Raw genomic sequence first — 20470 nt, 5'->3', positions numbered from 1 at the left:
TTAGGATCGGATCGGATCGGTATCTACATGACTAAGTCTTAATTACCAATATTTTACTCGTATGGTTTCTATCAATAATTGACAGACTGTGGGATTTGGCTTTATTTTTAATTACTTTGAAACTGCATTTAAATTATCAAACTTTTATTACTTTCAAAGTATTTGGACATCCGATATTTTAATCATAAAATATGGTTATTTTATAGTCTTAGATGCATCAGAGGACCCTAAACTTTAAAAAAAATCAATATAGCTCCTATCGTTTTTTTGGATGATTGTGGCCCTCAAACTCGATAAAAGAAACCAATCTAGCCCTTTGACAACGTTTTCCATCATTGGCCAAGATTTCGTTAATCATGCTATTATAAATTGGGTAAAATACATCATTCGTCACTCGACTATTTTCTTCTCTTCTATTTTGATCACTAAACTCTAAAAATTTTCAATTTTGAAAATTCTAGAGACTGCAGGGAATAAGGCTGCAGTTAAACCATTTTCTTTTAAACGCAAACTCACCCCTTCTCTGTAGCGGAGAAAAACTAAAGCTCAAGAATAATTTCCATTACACCTAGTCTGAGAGTGCGATGGTAAATACGAAATCAAAGTTAAAATGAAAACAGCATTGAATATATATCTTTTTCCGAAAGACAATATTGAATACTTTAAATTAAATAATTAGAGAAATTAATTATGTATGTCGTAATTTCATTGGCAAGCAAAATTAGTTATTTTAACCATAATAAATTTGTTGTAAAGGATGTTCAAATTCGATTATATGTATTAAGGGTTAATTATTTGAACCGAATTATTTTTTATTAAATTTTAATTAATTAAATAAAATAAAATTTAGAATATCTTTTAGTAAATCGTTTCATATCTAAATCAACTCCATCCATAACAACTACAATCCAAAAGCTATAATTATATTCAAATAACAATTCTTTTTTTTTATTAATCACATAGCAAAGTCAAATATGTTAAAAGTATAAAACTAATTAATATTTTAGTTGTAATCTAAATGATTCATTGATTATGCTAAACCAAAAACTAAAATATTTTATAGTACATTCATTAATTGACTAAAAATATTTTGAAGTCCGACGGATTAACTGAAAATAAATCTATTCGATGCTCAAAACCATCGAAAGTAATTATGGCGATGACGATGATCAAAACAACAACGATTACGGATGTTTTGAAGTCCGAGGTGACATAGAGTTTCTCGAGGGACAATATATTAACAATGTTAATGAAGAGACGGAGTACGATGGTGGAGAAGAAGACAACAATAACGAGATCGATTCAGACAACCTCTCGTACGAAGAGTTGATAGTTTTGGAAGAGATAATAGGAGCAGGGAAGAGAGGGGTATCAGAGGAAGAATTTTCTTCATGCTTGAGGCCATTTAAGTTTCAATCCATCTAGCTTGAAAACGGAGTTGATTGATGTGTAATTTGTCAAGTCGAATGCGTAGACAATGAAAGATTAGTTGCACTTCCTAATTGCATAAGCAAATGGCTCCGAATGAAGAAGAATTGCCCCATTTGTAGCATTGAAATTCCATCATCCAACAATGTTGTTGAGATCCTGTGTTTATTTAGCTTGTCTTCTACCTTAAATTCACTCAAAATAAAAGCTCGATCCTTCAATATTTCATTTTGAAGTCCAATCTTTTGTCCATGACACCTTCTTAAACACATACCTCACATTACCCTTAACCCTTTTTTAAAGCATAATTCACACAAACTTTAAGCATTTCCATGACGTTTCTTTCATCCAGCCTAGAGATGCCAAGCTTTTTCTAGCCCCCCAGAGTGATATAAAAGGTTTGGATTCTTACAGCAAGAAGAAGAAGAAGAAGAAGAAATGTGTAGAAAATTGAGTTTGATATTTACAGATAAGTATAATTTTAGAAAGCAGTTTGTTTATTATAATAAAATAATAGATGGCAGCCCCAACTGCATATGCTCTCTCCCCCATGAACATGCTTTGCCCTGTTCCTTACAAAATAATACAGATCCCACGAAGATCTCTCATTTCCGCCTTCACTGATAATGCCAAAACAATCACCAAAGATTACTTCGATCCATTTAATTCGATATCTTGTCGATGGGTTCCCCACATTTCATTAATCTATATTTACTTTTTTTTGTGTATGGATCCTTAGATCTACCAGTAGTAACCCGTATATTTAATTAATAAATTTGTACTACGATACAGTGGAAAGAAGGCTTCACGTGGACCTTTGATGTGCCCCCAAAGGGACAAAAACTTCACATCATTTGCAAAAGTAAAAATACTTTTGGGAAGGTAAACGAGGTTTTCCGAGTCTTGTTCTGAATGTACTACGGTTAAATTGTTGTAACCTCGATGCAGTGACATTCTCAGGTGTGCTTTGATGAACAGTTTTCCATTCGTAGTGGATGGGAAAAGTGCTAATAGTTATATTTTCATCATATCTTTGGCAAATTGTTGTCTGATTTCTGATGGAGAGGTTGGTTTTTAAGGACGACTTTAGGAAGATCAACTATTTAGATCGACAAAGACATGACGGAGGGAGTACAGTGGTTTATTCAGCCTGAATCACGATGGCAACAAAGACGGGTCTTCCAGAACACTTGAAATCGAGATAACCCGGTCCAACAGGACCGGAAACGACGAAAGCGTATAAAGGATTACAAGTTCATTTCTTTACAAGCAACCACAACGGGAATCAGGTGAGGAAATTTACGGGAGAAATACAATAGGAGTTTGGGGTTGCTTGCCTTTAAGCATATTATATATATCAAAGGTCCAGTTTTTGTAGTAAATGGTTTAAGATGCAACGTATAAGAGAAACGTTTATATAGTTGATGCGATGAGAAAGGAGAAATCTAAGAGAGGCCCCCTCAAGTGTACGGAGTATAGAAGCTGCTTAGAAGTTCCATCCTGTACAGATCAGTCTTCTAGCGAGTTAAGTCTTGTTAAAGGATGATGGCATTACAAAAATGTTATACAAACGGGTTCTTTTAGCACTAACTGCTGCTTTGTTAAATGAATTAGTATTTTATATATTAATGGTAAGAGTTTTTAATCTTTAGCTTCATTATATGTTATTCGATATACAAAGGTCGAGTATTATTGTTACTTTATATCGGATTTATAAGCATCATTATTCCTCCATTTCTGATCAACCCCTCGGACAATAGCATGTCACTCAAATATGACGAATCATGTCATTGAACTTCAATACCATTTCAACCGCAAGTTAGTTGACAAAATTGATGTGTTGTTGGAAAGTTTTACCGTACAACAACCTTAATATACGACGACTAAGAAAAGATATTACCGATTTTATTATTATTATTTTAATAAAACCGATAAAAAAAACTACCTAAAACATTATTTATTCTACCTAAAACCTAAAACATTAATATTTTTTTAACATTTTCGATAAAGAACCCAATAAAACAAAACCGATAGAAAAAATAATAAAATCGGTAACGCTTTACCGGATATGTTAACAAAACCGGTAAAACACCCAATAATAACAAAACCGATAAAAATAAATAATAATATTTCCGGTAATTTTTTACCAATTTTGTTAAAAAAATAATAACAAAACTGATAACGTCTTTTTTTAGCAATATATTATGACTGCCGGCTGCCGCACGTAAAACTTTCCTTATATCGTTACTTTGTTATGAACCCATCGAATCATCAATGAGATACCAACCCCCTGCACGTGCATGGAATTGGCTGCCATAGGTTTCGCCATACATATATATACAAGGATTGCAAGGCATTTGCAAAGAACCAACCGTTGTCTAATATTGTTTGATTTACACCAACCTCCCATCAATCAATGGAAAGAGGAAACCATCAACTACCAACCCTAACATTTCTCTGCCAACAGGAAAACAAAATATTCACTTGCATCGCTATTGATATGATGAGTGTACATGACATAGGAATCACTTTTTGACTGATTCGGGTGACTCACTAGGTTTACTTGTCTTTACCCTTAGCTTCTCTTGTCCTACTGATTTTCCAAACTGAAAATGTTCTAACTCAGTTTACTTCTACCAATCACAAGCAGGCAAGGAACAAAGCTAAAGGGACTACATCTGAAATGTCTATTGATAAATAAAGTGGAACCACAATGCTGGTGAAGTATGTAAACTTAAGAGACGCAAAAATGACTACAAATGAAAGGAATGCATGCTTTAGGAATTCACCACTCAGACTACATGCGCAAAAACACTTGGTATTTGTCAGGCCAAAACCACACAAAAAGAACATGCTGAGATCCCCAGTGGGAGAAGAAATGAGGCCAAGCTTCATGAACAGCTACTTTGCTGCAGAAACTAGAGCAGATCTAGCTTGAGTGAAAGTAGCAATGAGTGATCCCAGTTGCAATTTATCATTGCACCCATAACTCAAACGATACCTGCAAATGGTAAAACATACCGGTTGAAAGCATTAGCTACTATCATATATACATTCCACAATTCACACCCACTATACAATATCAGTTATGGTCTCAACTAGAAATACCAAAATAAAATGTGTTCGCCAATACAAACAGATATTTAATAAACATTTTTTTCATGATTTCAAAAACAAAGGCAACAGTTTTTTTTACAGGGATTGCATCCCATCCACTAGTCAATTATTCTTCAATCTAGTATCTAATATGAAAGTATGTTTATGTTGATGAGCTCATGAGCATAGTTCTTTCCATAATATGGCCCGTATTTAAAGCGTTCAACAACTTGGCCAAAAGAAATTTTTCGACAACCATCAAATAGCCCGAGTAAAATGGCTCTAAAACCTCCTTAGGGTAAGAATACTCTAAATGGAATCCCAAAGCAAGCAATTTCTGATACCAGCAATAAAATAGTCTTGAGCAATATTAGTAAATGATAGGTATTGCTTATTTAACAAATTTTCTTGTAAGTACATTATTTAACATCTCAGTATCTTGGCTTTATTTTTATCAAAGCATCAACCATTTACCAATTATTCATGTGTTGTGTTGTATTTGAGTTGAGAGAGAGACAGAGAGAGCAGGTATAAGTACTTACTCTATGTCTGCCAGGTCGTTAATTAACTGAACTCGAACATCTGAGGGCATTTTAATCTTAAAAACAAACCTGTTAAAAAACTGTAGTGAATGAATATCAACCAGAAAATTGTAAAGAGTTGCCTTTTAGAAGTTAAAAGAGACATGGAACTTACATAGTCACTTCCCTCACAATATCGATCAAGGCCAATCCTTTTCTTGTCTTCATTTTAGAAACTCCTACAGAGAGTTAATCACAGAATAAAGATTTGGTGTTAAAAAGCAGATCTAAAGATGACAATTTTATGAACTGCATAACAAACAGAAAGATTGAGATAAGCACGTGTGAAACTCTCAGCAAATGATTCATTCAGAAGCCAGTAAGATATTTGCTCAATGTCTTTAGGCAATGGATTTCCAGTACAGAGATACACCGCTTCTTCTGTAATCTTCTGAGAAGCCATGTGTGTGGACTGCATATAGCAAAGAAATTATTAACAATAGCACTCTTACACATTCATGAATAACACTAACTACTTTAGAAGTAATAGGCATCATACTCCAAAATCCCCCTCAGTATGGAAAATAAAGTACATTTATTCATGCACTTGAGCATTCAAGTCAGAGAGAAGTGTATAATTCCCTAGCTTGACAGCCAGGTTTAAATCCCCTTCCCCAAGTGAGAAAAAAATGTATCCTATTCATTAAACAAGTGTTGACATCACCTAAAACAGCACTCATGTAACCCTACACATCAACCACAAATTAGACGAGGCTACACTACTCCTCCAAAGAATAATGAGATCATACAGTAATGTAAAATGACTTCTGCTACAAAGCAAAGAACAGATCGATGCCAACCTGTCATTTGTCTTTCTTAAACAAGTGAGTGGCCATTATCGTACACCAATTTATGCAAAAGCAATTTTTGAGTAAGTGGTTTAGATACCTGCAAAATGTTTAAAGCCTTTCTCATGTCACCATTGCTAAGCCGTACTAGTGCTGCCAAGCCACTCTCAGTTACATCAAGCCTGGTCCAATGAAGCAAAAATTGCAATTGTAGTCGGGTGAAAGATTCAAAGATAAGATCTAAAGAACAAAAGGTAAATCCATATGAGACATGCTAAGGAACAGATTTTCACTTTCTAACAACTCTAACACAAGTCCAAAATGGCTTGATAAAGCTACACCTTAAAACATTCAATCTATGCTGGTTCCAAGCTTGAGCCAAGCTTGAGCCAAGCCTGAAAAGGCAAGCTCTAGCTTAACTAGTGGCAAAAATGAAAAATAGCAGTTCTAGCTCAATTTGGAGCAGGACAATAATTGGAAACTTGAAATTATGATCAGTTGGAAACTACAAAAAGCAGGAAAAAGTCATTTATAGGCCTAAAAATCAATAGGGAGATAAAGCTAGCATTAGACTCATGTATTAAATGGGAACTGATCATGTGTAACTCAACTCATCTGCAGCCCTAGGAATGAAATAACATAGTGACCATCCAGCAAAACAAAATTTTATGATTTCTTTGAATCAAGTAAAAGTAAGCTGTAAAATTTTAACAATGCAAACAAGAAATATATAAGAAGAAACTTTTAATGGGTTCTAGCATTGAAAAAAAAGAACTGCAGGTAAAAACTATTAGCAGGAATTATTTTGCATTCTAGTAAGCTTGTATACCATCAATATTTTAGCTGATTATCACCAATATATAAAGTTAGAAACTTGTTCCCACCTCTTTTCCCCATAAAAGAGCACTTAAATTAGAAACGCTTCACTCTAACCCAAAGTTTAGCACAACACAAATGAATAGAAAAGGAAACAGAATACTTACCCTTCAGCCTCGATAACATGCTTAAGACGCTCAGTGACATGAATAGGATCGAGAGGTGCAAATCTGAACCGAGTACATCTGGACTGTAGTGCTGGAATCATCTTGTTCACATGGTTACAGATCAGTGCAAACCTAGTATTCTTTGTGTATTTCTCGATAACTGCAGGGAATCACTAAAAATGTAGTTACAATAAAGAAAGGGGAAGAAAGAAATGATAACTTCCAATAAGATAAATTTGGTCAAAAATAAATTATACCTCTACGCAGGGCAAATTGGGCATCCTTCGTCATAGCATCTGCCTCATCAAGTAAAATCAACTTTACCGATGACTTCGCTCTGTGAAAACCTCAATATTAAGCATCAACAGGTTACCTTTGCAAAGCATTTATTCAAGCCCAAAGATCAAAAAATGCTAAATTATGAAAAATGTAGACGAAAATGCCCGAGCAATATCAGCAGCAATACAAGAGAATGACTGGATTTAAACAACCAAAAGCAACTTCTGCATTTCCATATTCATAAATAGCCAGTGGTGGTTGTCAAACTAATGCATAATATAAGCAATCATGGATCAATTGCACAAAACAAAAGGAATTTACCCAAATGAAAAGCTTTGGGTGCTAGCAAAATCTTGAATTTGTTGCCTAACAACATCAATTCCCCTATCATCCGAAGCATTCAACTCCAGAATCATATTATGATAATGTGCTCCATAAAGCTTCCGTGCAACAGCCAGAATGGTGGATGTTTTGCCTGTTCCAGGAGGACCATACAATAGAAGATGCGGCAATCTGTTCTCGCTTGTAAGCCTATCAACTAATTTTCACCGACAAAAAACCGAGTAAACAATTTGTAAAGAAGCACGAGTAAAATATCATCAAATTTCCTTCAACTGAGAGCAGACGTTTATATTAACCTAATTCCTTTTACTAATGAACAATTACAGAATAGGAATACAAAAATATTGAAATCTCGAACTATGTTCTTCCCTTTCCTGGAACTCATTCCGTTTGTACCCCTATAATCACATTAAATATTTAAATAGAAAAAGAAAATAAAGCGGAAATGCATTTAAAAAAAACCTAGGACAGATAGAAAAGGAATTACTGGTATCAACAATATCGCGGTGAGCGGCTACGTCGGCGAGGGACTGAGGACGGTACTTCTCGACCCAGGGAGTGGCTTTGGTATCGGTGGCTGTGACAACATTTTTGCCCTTGTTTAGCTTCTGGGAATCGTTTTGTTTCTGATGCTGATCGTCTTCGTCGATGTCCATCAGCGAGATTACTTCCGTCATAGTCGTTGAATTTCTTCTTCGCTTTGTTCTTTCTTAGTATACTGCTACAATCGTGATCGTTCGATACGGCTTACGAGAAAATGGGGTTTTACGTCGCTCGCTGTGATATTTTACGAGTGTGACTGTCTTATGGCGCCAACCCTGTTTTTGAAGCGCGATTTCCCCCCCCCCCCTTCTTTTTCTTGCCATGACCAAAACTCTCGGGAGACAATCCACTAACATTGGATTTTTTTCTCAATAGAGCACCCGAAATAATTATTTGGTTCAATAGAATATCTTAAAAATTATTTTAGTATCTACCATATTTTTTATATTACATGGTAAACTCGTCATCTCAAATTCTATTATTATTTTTATTTTTTAATATTTTAATATTTTGAAGTGATGAATTTCATTAAAAAATATTATTTTTATTTTTAATATGAATTTAGTTTAAAAAAATTAGAACTACGAGTTCCACTGGTGTAAAAAAGCTTTTTGTTTTAGATTTCAAAGGTATCACTTTTTATATTGGATAAATTATATGTTTAGTATATAAATTATTAGTATTGTTTTCTTTTGGTATTTATATTTTTATTTATTTCAAAAGTATACCTAACATTTACTTTTTATTTTATTTTGGTACATTGCTATTAAAAGTTTAGCTGAATGAGAATGACATTTTTATGAGTAAATTACATCATTTATCACTCAATTATCTTCTCACTCCTATTTTGGTCACTGGAGTTTAATTTTTTAATTTTGTGACATCATATTTTTGTTATTAATTTATTAATATATAATTAAAATAAAAAAGTTAAATTTAATAACTTTCAAATTGCTCATAATTTAATCACTCTAACTTTTAAATTTAATTTTAACAATGAGGTACCATAATAAAAAAAAGTAAACGTTAAGTATAATTTTAAAACAAATAAAAATTTAAGTACCAAAAGAAAACAAAACTAATAGTTTGTATAGTAAACATGTAGTTTACCCAATATAAAAAGTGGTACCTTTGTATGGGTTTGGACATTTGAAATCTAAAACAAATGGTTATTTTTTTTACCATTTTTTTAAAACTAAATTCATATTAAAAATTTTTAAAAAAATAATATTTTTAATAAAATTCATCACGTCAAAAGAAATATTAAAATAATAGACTTTGAATATAAAAATAATATTTCATAAAACTATCACATCAAAATAATGAATTCATCCTACACTGTAGAAAACGTCGTAGATCTCAAAATAATTTAATAACATCCCTTTTTCTCTATATAATTTTAGGGCCCACGTTAATGGGCCAAGAAAACCCTAACATTGACGGACAAATTTATTTTCTTACTTTATTCCACTAATCCATACGATAAACTATATGATTTGATACATTTAACGTAAGTTAATTTATTCTAAAATATTTTATTTTCTCACAATTTAAATTTATTTTCTTTTTATCTTTTAAATTATATTTATCAAATGACTTGAAATGAGTTGTACTTAATCTTTAGAAAAAACATCAAACATATTTTACCACTTAAAATTAATATTTAATTTTGTTATGATGACAAAAAAATCCTTGATATTTATCAAATTTTCAATTATATCTTTCAAAAAAAATTTCTCTAACAATTTAAACTATAACATTTTATTTTCTAAAATAAATCACTTTTAAATTATCATGTAACTGTCAACATTTATATTAACATGACATAATAATAATAACAAAGGCGTAATTAAATAAATAAACAATAAATATTTTTTATTATCATACATTTTACACGGTATATAATTTATTCTATATTAAAATAAAATAAATAAAAATTATTACTTAATAATTGGATGCAAAATTAATAGATTTCTATACAAATATTTTATCGCTCCAACATTCATAAAAAAATTATAAATACATTTTATATAGAAGTATCTTTAACATGCATAATAAGTTCAACAAAATATAACATTTATTAATTTCAGATTTGTGCCCATTACATTACATACTAACAATTATGAGTTCAATAATATAATTAAAAAAAAGTTTAAATGTACCAATAGACCAATGCGAGTGACCCGATCCAATCTGATGTGTCACATTAGGGCCACCGGAACGACCCATAATAAAAATCCAGGAGAAATTAATTTTTTTGTTAAAACAAGAAAAATCATAAAACAATTTATAAATAAAATACAAGTTCAGAAAACCATTCATATATTACAAACAAAATTAAAGTTATACAAGTTCCAGACTCAGTATAAAAATCAAATATGACCTACATACCCCCTAATTACACTTGTATCGTACTCTACAAACAAAGTCGAAGGAAATCCCATTACTAAAATCGATAGCTACACTTAACAATTCTTTTAACCTGAATTGGTGAGTAAAAGAGTAAGCTTTGGGAAGTTTAGTAGTACAGAACTATCAAATGATGCTAAAGGACATGTAGATAATAGGCAAACATAAAAATTTCCTTATTGATTCAGGTAGCTTATAGCTCAGAGGAAACATTCAAAAGACCAAATTCAGAAGATTAAAACAGACGTCTAGTGTATTCCTTCAAAACCAGAATAAAATATAATCCTAGTTTAAAAATAGTAGTAGTTATTTTAGTAAAATAGGTTTTTAAAATCACTGTAGTACCCTCCATCCAAATACTCCATGTGAAATTCCCCAGGACATCATCCAAAATGACTTACCCTAGACCTCTAGGATCTAAAAGTCTAATATGAATGATCATAACATAAAGGATTTACCAGCTAGCTGAACTTCAGAGACTCCAAAATCCTACCCAATCAATACCCCAATAAAATAGTGTTAAATAGAACAGTAGTATCAGAAAATAAAAATCAAAAGTTGGGTTTTTGTTTAAAATACAAAGTTTCCCTCCAACCGCACACCAAATGTGGTACCCCGGAACATGCATCCATAAGGACTTACCCTAGACCTCTAGGATCTAGAAGTTAAATATGAATGATCATAACATAAAGGATTTACCAGCTAGCTGAACCTCAAAGTCTCCAGACACATACCTAGACAGTACCCAATAAAACGGATCAGATAGCATACAATAATATCATAAATCAGGAGCTAATTATACTTTATGTCAGAAATCAGAAACCAGATATCAGAAACCGTACTTTATATAAATTAGAGAAAATATTTTTGTCAATAGGAAACATACTAGAGGATCCATAAATTTTTTGAAGGCGTTTGGAAATTATAAAGAATAGAAAGTATGAACTTACACAAAATTGATTGAATTTCAGGATCGAGGTCTCTATTAAAAGGGTTTAATTGCTATCATATCTAAACATACATTCAGAGATTGATACTTCAGGACCATTTAGGATTTCAGATGTATTAGAAAGGTATTTAGGAACCTTTACATCAGAATAAATTAAGATTTTTAGATATAACCAGAGTGATTCAATTATTTAGGCCATCAGGGGTATTTCAGACACTTTGATTTCTAGTGGATTCTTAGCAACTTAATTCAATAAGGATGAAACAATGATTTACAATATTTAAAATTCATGTCGATTTATCAGGATATCAGGTTAACTCGAGCTAAACAAATCACAATACTGTGATACTTGTCAACCACTCGAATCGATACACTTCAAGAATATTCACACTTTAATATTGACAACACTAGTCAAATTGATCATCATCAGAACTATCGTTGAACATATCTTGAGGAATTGTATGTATTTCGATGGTATTTGTTTTATTTATGTATTGCAAGAGTCTCCAAAATGACTGACGTAGTTAGGTCATTTCTATAACTTTTAGGGGTCATTAAAATATTTAATGTTTCACTGGTACTTTCAAAACTTGTCTACAAACATTTCCTTAAACCAGATCATTAGGGTATTTGGGTCATTTTGTTACTCGTGGTTATTCTAGTCATTATCTTTTTATTCAGTCTTATCATATAATTCAGCCATTTCGAACCATTCAGACGTAACTGATACATTGGTTGGTTTAGTTTTCAGGTGTTCGCTCAAAATTCAAAAACTCTAAGCATGGTTTTGCTTCTCAGCGGTAAAAAATTATTATCAAGGTTTCTTTAAATCGATCGAAAATTTAATAGGTGAAACGATAGTTTTATTGAATCGAGTATGACTTTTCAGGTTTTTCTCACTTTCAAGGACAATCTTGTCTTTTTTACAGTACAAGACATTTTCATAATTGTACCACATATGATATTTTTGTAATTTTTTTATCCGAGCATTCCAACATCTAGCATTTAACAAAAGTAATCAGAATTACAAATCTTAAGGTCAATTGATTTACTGATTAATCACTGAACTTGAATTTATTATCGATCTTCCAATTTCTTATAGGAGTCATTTGAGTCTTATTCAGTTTACTGACCTTTTTATCACAACCAATTCAAGTTCAACAATAATTAATTCTAGGTTTCTTTAAATCGATCGAAAATTTAATAGGTGAAACGATAGTTTTATTGAATCGAGTATGACTTTTCAGGTTTTTCTCACTTTCAGGGACAGTCTTGTCTTTTTTACAGTACAAGACATTTTCATAATTTTACCACATATGATATTTTTGTAATTTTTTTATCCGAGCATTCCAACATCTAGCATTTAACAAAAGTAATCAGAATTACAAATCTTAAGGTCAATTGATTTACTGATTAATCACTGAACTTGAATTTATTATCGATCTTCCAATTTCTTATAGGAGTCATTTGAGTCTTATTCAGTTTACTGACCTTTTTATCACAACCAGTTCAAGTTCAACAATAATTAATTCCACGTAATTGACTAATATTATTTATTCATGCAGTAATCATAATCAACATGTACCTAAAAGCATGCAAAAAGTAGTATTGTATTACCTCGATTTATGAGCCACATCGATCGACCATTTAAGCTCCATTCGATCGCCCTCAAACTTTAAGTCTGTGTTCCATAAAGTCTCGGATATATAACGAACGAATTTACGTCAGAAACAGAACTTAATATAAATTTGAATTGAATCCGAAGATAAAACACTGAAAAATGACTTACTGAGTTTGAATTTAGCTAAACGAATCATAAAATCGGACTCATGACGTCGAAAAACATAAAATATGACTTTTTCAAAAAAGTTAACTTTTTGGTCAACGTGGTCAAAGTCAACAGGTTGACTCGATCTGAGTTGACTCAGCTTTCAAAAGACTCAATTGACTAAGTTGGAAATGAAGCCTACGTGCACTTGTGCCGTGTGGCGGGGCGTGCACGGACGTTGAAATTGGTCGGAACCAAAGAAAACAACCGGTGACAATGTGAATTATCGACGAGTCTTCAATCGACTCTCCAAGATGAACGAAAGGGTTAATCAGCGAGATAAAGGTCTAGTTTTACTCAGGGGATGGTGGGGAACATCGTGGTAGTGGAAGTGGACACCATCGCTGGCTGGAGATCGACAAACGGCGAAGGGGCAGTGGTTTGAGTCAAGCTATCTGGGAAACTTATTATTATTAGAGAAAATAACCTCAGTGACCGAAAATGCCTTATAATATACGATTTTAACCAACTTTTTTTGGATTTGCGAAAATGACCAACAAATTCGCAGCGCGAACTCCAATTTCGCAACCCAGTTTCCAAAGTCGCAACGCGAATATGTAAATCGGAACGCAAATTTGTAAATCGCAACACAGAAGTCAAATTCGCAACACATAAGTCAAATTCGCAATGCGATAGTCAAATTCGCAACACTGAAGTCAAATTGGCAATGCGAATCTGTAAATCGCAACGCGAATTTGTAAATCGCAATACAGAAGTCAAATTTGCAACGCGATAGTCAAATTCACAACACTGAATTTCAAATTCGCAACACAAAAGTCAAATTTGCAACGCAAATTTTATTTTATTTTCGAATTCGAACCACAATATTAATTTCGCAACACAAATGTAAACAGTATTATCGCAAATCATAACCTAAAATCCTAAATCACAACTCAGTCTCATCTCTATCTCTCACTCTCTACGGCGACATCCGTCCTCATCTCCGACGAAATCCATCTATCTCCATCTCTCAGAGCAACCCTTACAACCATTCACGGTCAGAAATGGAAAATCAACCACCGAGGGTTAGTTTTTTTAATCTCTTATTTTTATTTTGAAATTTTTGTATTATTATTAGATTTTTCTTATATTGATGATAAATTTACTAGTAATTTCAATATATATAGATTAACCATTTCACTGAGATTGCTTAGTAAATTTATTCGGTTGCTGCCAATACTACTAAACTGTTTAGTCTTTAACCCTGTGAAGTTAGTATTTGTCTTTGTTTTTTGGTTGAAGTAATGCAATTCATTCAAGTTTCAATTTGCAGAATAAGAGTAGTTTCTGAAACTTAAATTCGCAACGCGATTTTAGTTTCGCGTTGCAATTTTCATTTTCGCGTTGCGAATTTAAGTTTCAGAAACTACTCTTATTCTGCAAATTGAAACTTGAATGAATTGCATTACTTCAACCAAAAAACAAAGACAAATACTAACTTCACAGTGTTGCTAATTTAAGTTTCAAGAATAAACTACTACTCTTTATGTTGTCCTTGAACCTGCAGTAAACCTATATGTTGTCCTTTTATGTTTATATAAGTACTTACTTCTGGAATGTTATCTGATGCATTTTGTTAACTATGATGGAATAATGACTTGGGTGAATACCGTGCTAGTTTGAAACATATTTGGCTTTGTTTTCACTGTTTAATATCATGTCTGTTTATAGTGTATAATTTGTAGTTTTTGGTATATCTTACTTGGTATGTTTATTATTTTTGTAAACATTTTTTCGGATCAATTGCTCTTAAGGAATAAATTAAGCCTAGCCACTAAAATTGCGTTGACGCTTACACCTTTACAAAGAAAATTGTTTGAGGATACTTGCTTCGGGCCATGGCTGAAAGTACAACATTCGAGTGGAGATTTTATGTTGACACATTTGTTTCTTCAGACCATGACTAATGATCTACCCGACAAGATACAACGTGGTGATGAAGAGATATGGTTTCATTTTCCTCCGGCGTATACTTGTTTTAGGCGGGAGGAGTTTTGCTTAATCACTGGTCTACGCTTCGGACACGATGAAGTAACCCGATACACTAGTCATATCTCCCGCCCATCATGGTTATCTTGGGTTTTTCCTGATTTGGCAAAGTCGAAGCCAAGTTTACACGTCGACGACTTGAAGAGATTATTTGTTAAAGATGGTTTTACTAGGATGGATGACCTTGATGTTGTCCGAGTATGTCATTTATTACTTTTGCATACCGGCTTTTTAGGCAAAGAGGGCAGACAACCTATTTCTGAGGACCTAATATTATTGGTAGATGACCTAAATGCATGGAACCTGTTTCCGTGGGGTTCATATCTATGGAAAGCTACCTAGAAGAAGTTGTCGTCTGCCTTTGAGGACCGAAAAAGTTTGCGGGGCGATGGTTCTAAATACACTTTGACAGGGTTTATTTGGGCCTTTAAGGTTAGAATTTCTATATAATGTTTCCAAATTTATAATTAATTATTTAACAATTACTGATGTTTGTATATTATATTGTTTGTAGATTTAGATATTTGAGGCTTTTCCCAGCATGTGGACATATGCGATAAAAAATTCAAATGATATTCCTAGGGCTATTACCTGGAAGAGGATCCGCATGTTGGATTGGGAAGAGTTACTACCATATACGATGATGAATGATGTAAGTTAACACACAAATACTACCATATAGTTAAACAAGTTATCACTAGTACACGTTTAACTTTGTTTGAGCTTTTATATTATTAGGAGGCCAACTATCCATTACAGAGGTTGACACTCATAGAGGATGAGCTTGCCACCGATTGGTGGCAAGCTAGTAAGCAGTTTTTTGATGGGACGGATGATGAGCACCCCCCACTTCGAGAGCCATCACCTGATCGGGCCGATTCTACAGCTCGACACCCGGAGCCATCACATGATCGAGCCTCTTCTCCACCATCACCTCATGATAAGCTACCGGAAAAGAGGCCACGACATTTATCTCCCTGTTCTCTACCTCCACGGGATGAGTTAGGGGAGTTACGTGATGAGGTCGGTGCTTTGCGTCATGAGGTCGGTACTTTACGTGAAGACAATGGTGCATGGCGTGATGAGGTACTGTCTTTACGTGGTGAGGTGGATGTTTTACGCGATGATAATGGTGTGCTACGTGATGAGGTATCTACTCTACGTGATGAGGTAGCTGCTCTACGTGAGATTGTTTTATCGTTGCAAAATGAGGTTCATACTCTACGCAATGAGGTAAATTTGTTTAATATTATACTAAAAATGCAAATAACATTTTTTCGACATTATTTATTTATTTATTTACTGATTTATGTATTAATTTATTTTCAGCAGCCCGATAAGGTATATATTTTATGTTGGGTTTTTCTTGTACGACAGGGTTCACGCATCATACGTCGTGCACGTGCCATTACGTCTCCTTTCACCCCACTAGTGCCAAGACTCCGTATTAAGAAGCCCGATTCACCTGTCATCGTTCAAGAGGCGCCTCCTATCGTTTAAGAGGCTCATCTCATTGTTCAAGAGGCCCCTCCCACCGTTCAAGAGGCCCCTGTCATCGTTCAATGGGTCCCTCCCACCGTTCAAGAGCCCGATTCACAACATGTCATTTGTCGACATATTGATAAACTCCCTTTCGTGCCCGATATGATGGATGCGTGTTGGCTTTCGTATGAGTTACCGGGCAGTACCATTCCTCAGGAGGAGAGGGAAACACTACCGGACACAATTACGGATAATACCCTTTGGGCTAAGACCGCAATTGATTTTTATCTACATGAGCTGAGCCAGGGGTGTTATTCTGACATATGCAAACTCGACGATGTTATACATTTGTTTCTTGATCGGTCTTGGTGGGGTATTTTATTAGGGGTTGAAGATAATGGCTATTTCGAATGGGGGTAAGTCTTATATTCTTCTTATATTGCATTTTGATTACTTTTTTTAAAAATTTATTAATAAATTCACTAATATATGTATTTTTTTATAAAACTGCATATTGATGCATGGGTGTCACGTCTTCTAGTAATAAGGAAATTGAAGAAAATATAAAATACTCGATTGACTATTATGCCGACGTCTTTTCACGTAGCTCACTTGAAGGATCCGAGAGATTCTTCATATACTTTGGGTAATGGAAAAGCTAAACTTTATCCTGCGTGGTGGGAGGTCGATAAGGTTAGTATTTATTTTTTGAATATTTTAAAGGTGTTCATAATTTTTATTTGATGTGCACAATTATTTATGATTGTAGGTATTTATCCCTGTTTTAAAACGTCGTCATTGGCTTCTCGTCGAGCTTCAGCTCCCATACCTGAAGACAATGGTATATGATAGCATGTTGAATTACATACCATTGTCTGATTTGAGAGATATTATTACAAAGGGATGGAGTTCTCATTTGGCTAAATACTTGGTTACGATTGATTATTGGACTAATTCTGGAAACAAGAAGCCAAAGAAGTTCAAAGTTACAATGATCAGAGACGAGACTACGCCACAACAAACGCAAGGAACCATAGAGGATTGTGGTCCTCTCGTATGCATGTGCTTGGAACGTTTGACGATAGGAAGTAAACAGTTTCTACCTCCCACAGATAGAGATAGAGGTGTAGTAGGCTTGTGGTTTCGGCATTTTATGGCTAGATCGATATATGCGAGACGCTGCCTACCTGCATTCGCGTGCTAAAAGTGTGCATAAACAATTGGTAAGTTTGAACAAGTGTTGTTAACATATATACTCTTTAATTGGTTTGAAAATATTTGGTTAAGTACCTATAATTCAGTAATTTGTTGTTTGTTGGTTTTAGATGTGCAGAAAGTGTTGTTTGAGCAAATGTTTAGTTTCTGCAGGTTAATCCTGAAGTGACCTGCGTGAAATTCATGTATTTGTGCATAAACAACAGTCTGGGGTACACTTTTTTGCTTGTTTAATTGAATTTTACATTGAAAGTTGATTTGTTTAATTGATGAGGAAATAAGAATTATTTTTTGCTTGTTTAATTGATTTGTAAAAGTTGATTTGTTGTTTTAAATTCAATCTGCATTATGTTGAAGGCAAAAAAGACCTGTTGAAGGTATAAATTCGCAACGCGAAAGTCAAATTCGCGTTGCGATTTTATCGTTGCGATAGTCAAATTCGCAACGCGAAATAAGCGTTGCGAATTTGACTTTCGCATTGCGAATTCAAGGAAAACACCTTCAAAAAGATAACAAACAACAATCTGATAAGTGATAACAACTGAACAGATCATAGCAATGTTCAAACTCAAGTTACTAATGAATGTCTAACTGAAAATGTATGCATTCACACATAAAATACATATAATACAACGTTTGCATTTAAAAATCACCTAAGTTAATAAGTCCCAAAAGGTGAAGCCGGTTGTGATTGGGATTTTGATTTTGATTTCCTTTTGCTTGGTACCATATGAGCTTTGGATTTTGTGAGGATCCATATTTTGGTAGAGGAAAAGATGATTGTGATGGCACTGGTGATCCACATGTCAACCTTGTATGACCATTTTCCTTGCACCGACTACATGTCGATATCCTCTTCTCTTCACCCTTAGACGGTATACGATCGTGATTTTTTGGTCGGCCAGGTAGCCTATTGTCCATGACTGGTGGCAAAACTGTTTGTAAGTCATCTGGTATGTCCCACTCAGAAAGATGTGGAATAGGGTAGACAATCTCGACATAAGTTTGTCGATATACTTCTGTAGTGTAGCAATCCATAGCGTATGCGCTTGAATCATCTTGGTTTAGACGAAGAGCAACTTTTATAACATGACCACACGGATAACCAGATGTTTGCCATTTCTTACAACTACACGTCTTTGTATTTAGATCGACAAGCCCATTTAAGTTATTATCCAATACTTCAAACAAAGTGTTTGAACATGGTTCAACTCTCCATGACGTTGACTTCACAACACGTTCCATTATCTTTTTTTTAGTCCATGGTGTAACACGACGTTCCAATGTTCCTGTAAATTAAAATAAATAATACTTAGTAAAATATATTAAATATGATAAGTTACGAATTTAAAGAAATAATACATGCATGGTTTCTTTTCTTGTAGTACCACTGATGAATAGAGGCTCGAAAAAACTCCATTAACATAGTAATGGGTAATTTCCGGGAATGACGACTTAGAGCGTTGATTGATTCTGCACTATTAGACATCATGAAACCATATCTTGCTCCAAGTTGATGTACTCTTGACCATCTTTCAAACCCAACATCTTCTAGTGTTTGAGCACATTGAGGCAAAACACGTCTTAAACAATTTATATGCTTATTAAAATCCACTTCCCAATAAGCTTTTACAGCCTTCCAGTATATCTATTTGTGTTTTTTTTATACCAGCAGACATTGATTTTAGATTTCTGTACAAATGAACACCACAAAGTCCATGAAAAGCATCTCGGAAACACCTTCTAACAGCGTTGTCAATTGAGTTTGCCCAATCATATATGATTGTCAGATTGCTAATAGGACATATGTAATCCCTAAGATGCCCCATAAACCATGTCCATGAATCAGAGGTTTCAGATTTGCCAACCCCGTAAGTTATTGGTAGTATCCCATTGTTAGCATCCATGGCTACTGCTAATAAGTTTACTCCAAGGTATCGACCTTTCAAATGTGCTCCGTCAACTATAATAACTAGGCGCATGCAAGTAATAAAAGAACGAATCTACAAAATCATATACACAAGAAATATAATCATTTAAATGTGAAATGCATGCAACTAACAAAAATGAGTCAACAAAATTATAATGATTTACTAACAGCAGCACCAATGGCGATAAACAATAACTCAAAGCGTCCATCTTTATCTGTTTTGATATAAGTTACCGACCCAGGATTTTTCAGCTTTAAATTATGACAATAAACCGGCAGTTGGGCAAACGATGCTTCTAGCGACCCCTTCAACAATTCCAAGGCATAACATTTGGCTCTCCAAGCTTGAGAATATGAGATACTAATCTTGAATCGAGCATTTATGTCAGTCATAATTTCATGTCTCCGATATACCCTTCCATTCAAAAACATTAACTCAGCCAGAAAACCACCCAACACTTTTTTGTTTGTCTGTCTATGGTGAGGAAAAACTTGGGTTCTTGAACATGTATGTTTATCAATAAAAGTCCTAACTTGAAACATTTCACAATCTTTTATCCTCTTTGCAATCATACGCCACGTACAGTTTTTATCAATCATACACTTTGTTTCGAAACGATCTTTGCTT

The 20470-nt window shown here is 33.8% G+C and overlaps 2 protein-coding genes across 2 annotated transcripts; one reads left to right on the top strand and one right to left on the bottom strand.

Moving 5' to 3' along the window:
• The first annotated feature begins 1128 nt into the window (after positions 1–1128).
• LOC120154331 (probable E3 ubiquitin-protein ligase HIP1) lies at positions 1129–1425 on the top strand. Its single transcript, XM_039166116.1, has one exon. The coding sequence runs from the start codon at positions 1129–1131 to the stop codon at positions 1423–1425; it is 297 nt and encodes a 98-aa protein (XP_039022047.1).
• A 2698-nt stretch (positions 1426–4123) lies between these two features.
• LOC120154352 (replication factor C subunit 5-like) lies at positions 4124–8228 on the bottom strand. The gene is made up of 9 exons (XM_039166126.1): positions 7985–8228; positions 7477–7693; positions 7134–7213; positions 6877–7036; positions 5994–6075; positions 5388–5517; positions 5221–5284; positions 5067–5135; positions 4124–4429 (listed from the first exon to the last, which is right to left on the bottom strand). The coding sequence occupies exons 1-9, from the start codon at positions 8172–8174 to the stop codon at positions 4330–4332; spliced, it is 1092 nt and encodes a 363-aa protein (XP_039022057.1). The 5' UTR covers positions 8175–8228; the 3' UTR covers positions 4124–4329.
• Between the last annotated feature and the right edge of the window lie 12242 nt (positions 8229–20470).

This window comes from Hibiscus syriacus, unplaced genomic scaffold, assembly GCF_006381635.1.
Source record: "Hibiscus syriacus cultivar Baekdansim isolate YM2019G1 unplaced genomic scaffold, ASM638163v2 tig00111128_pilon, whole genome shotgun sequence".
In the NCBI taxonomy this organism is placed as follows: domain Eukaryota; kingdom Viridiplantae; phylum Streptophyta; class Magnoliopsida; order Malvales; family Malvaceae; genus Hibiscus; species Hibiscus syriacus.
This window is presented reverse-complemented; position numbering and strand designations above follow the sequence as displayed.

Bases quoted from the DNA above. Each gene is read 5' to 3' on its own strand.
- LOC120154331 (XM_039166116.1), top strand. From the start codon at position 1,129: ATGCTCAAAACCATCGAAAGTAATTATGGCGATGACGATGATCAAAAC.
- LOC120154352 (XM_039166126.1), bottom strand. From the start codon at position 8,174: ATGACGGAAGTAATCTCGCTGATGGACATCGACGAAGACGATCAGCAT. The intron at 7,214-7,476 runs GTAAATTCCTTT...AGGTTTTCACAG, and splicing joins ACCCAAAGCTTTTCATTTGG to AGCGAAGTCATCGGTAAAGT. The intron at 4,430-5,066 runs GTAAGTACTTAT...TACCATTTGCAG, and splicing joins AACGACCTGGCAGACATAGA to GTATCGTTTGAGTTATGGGT.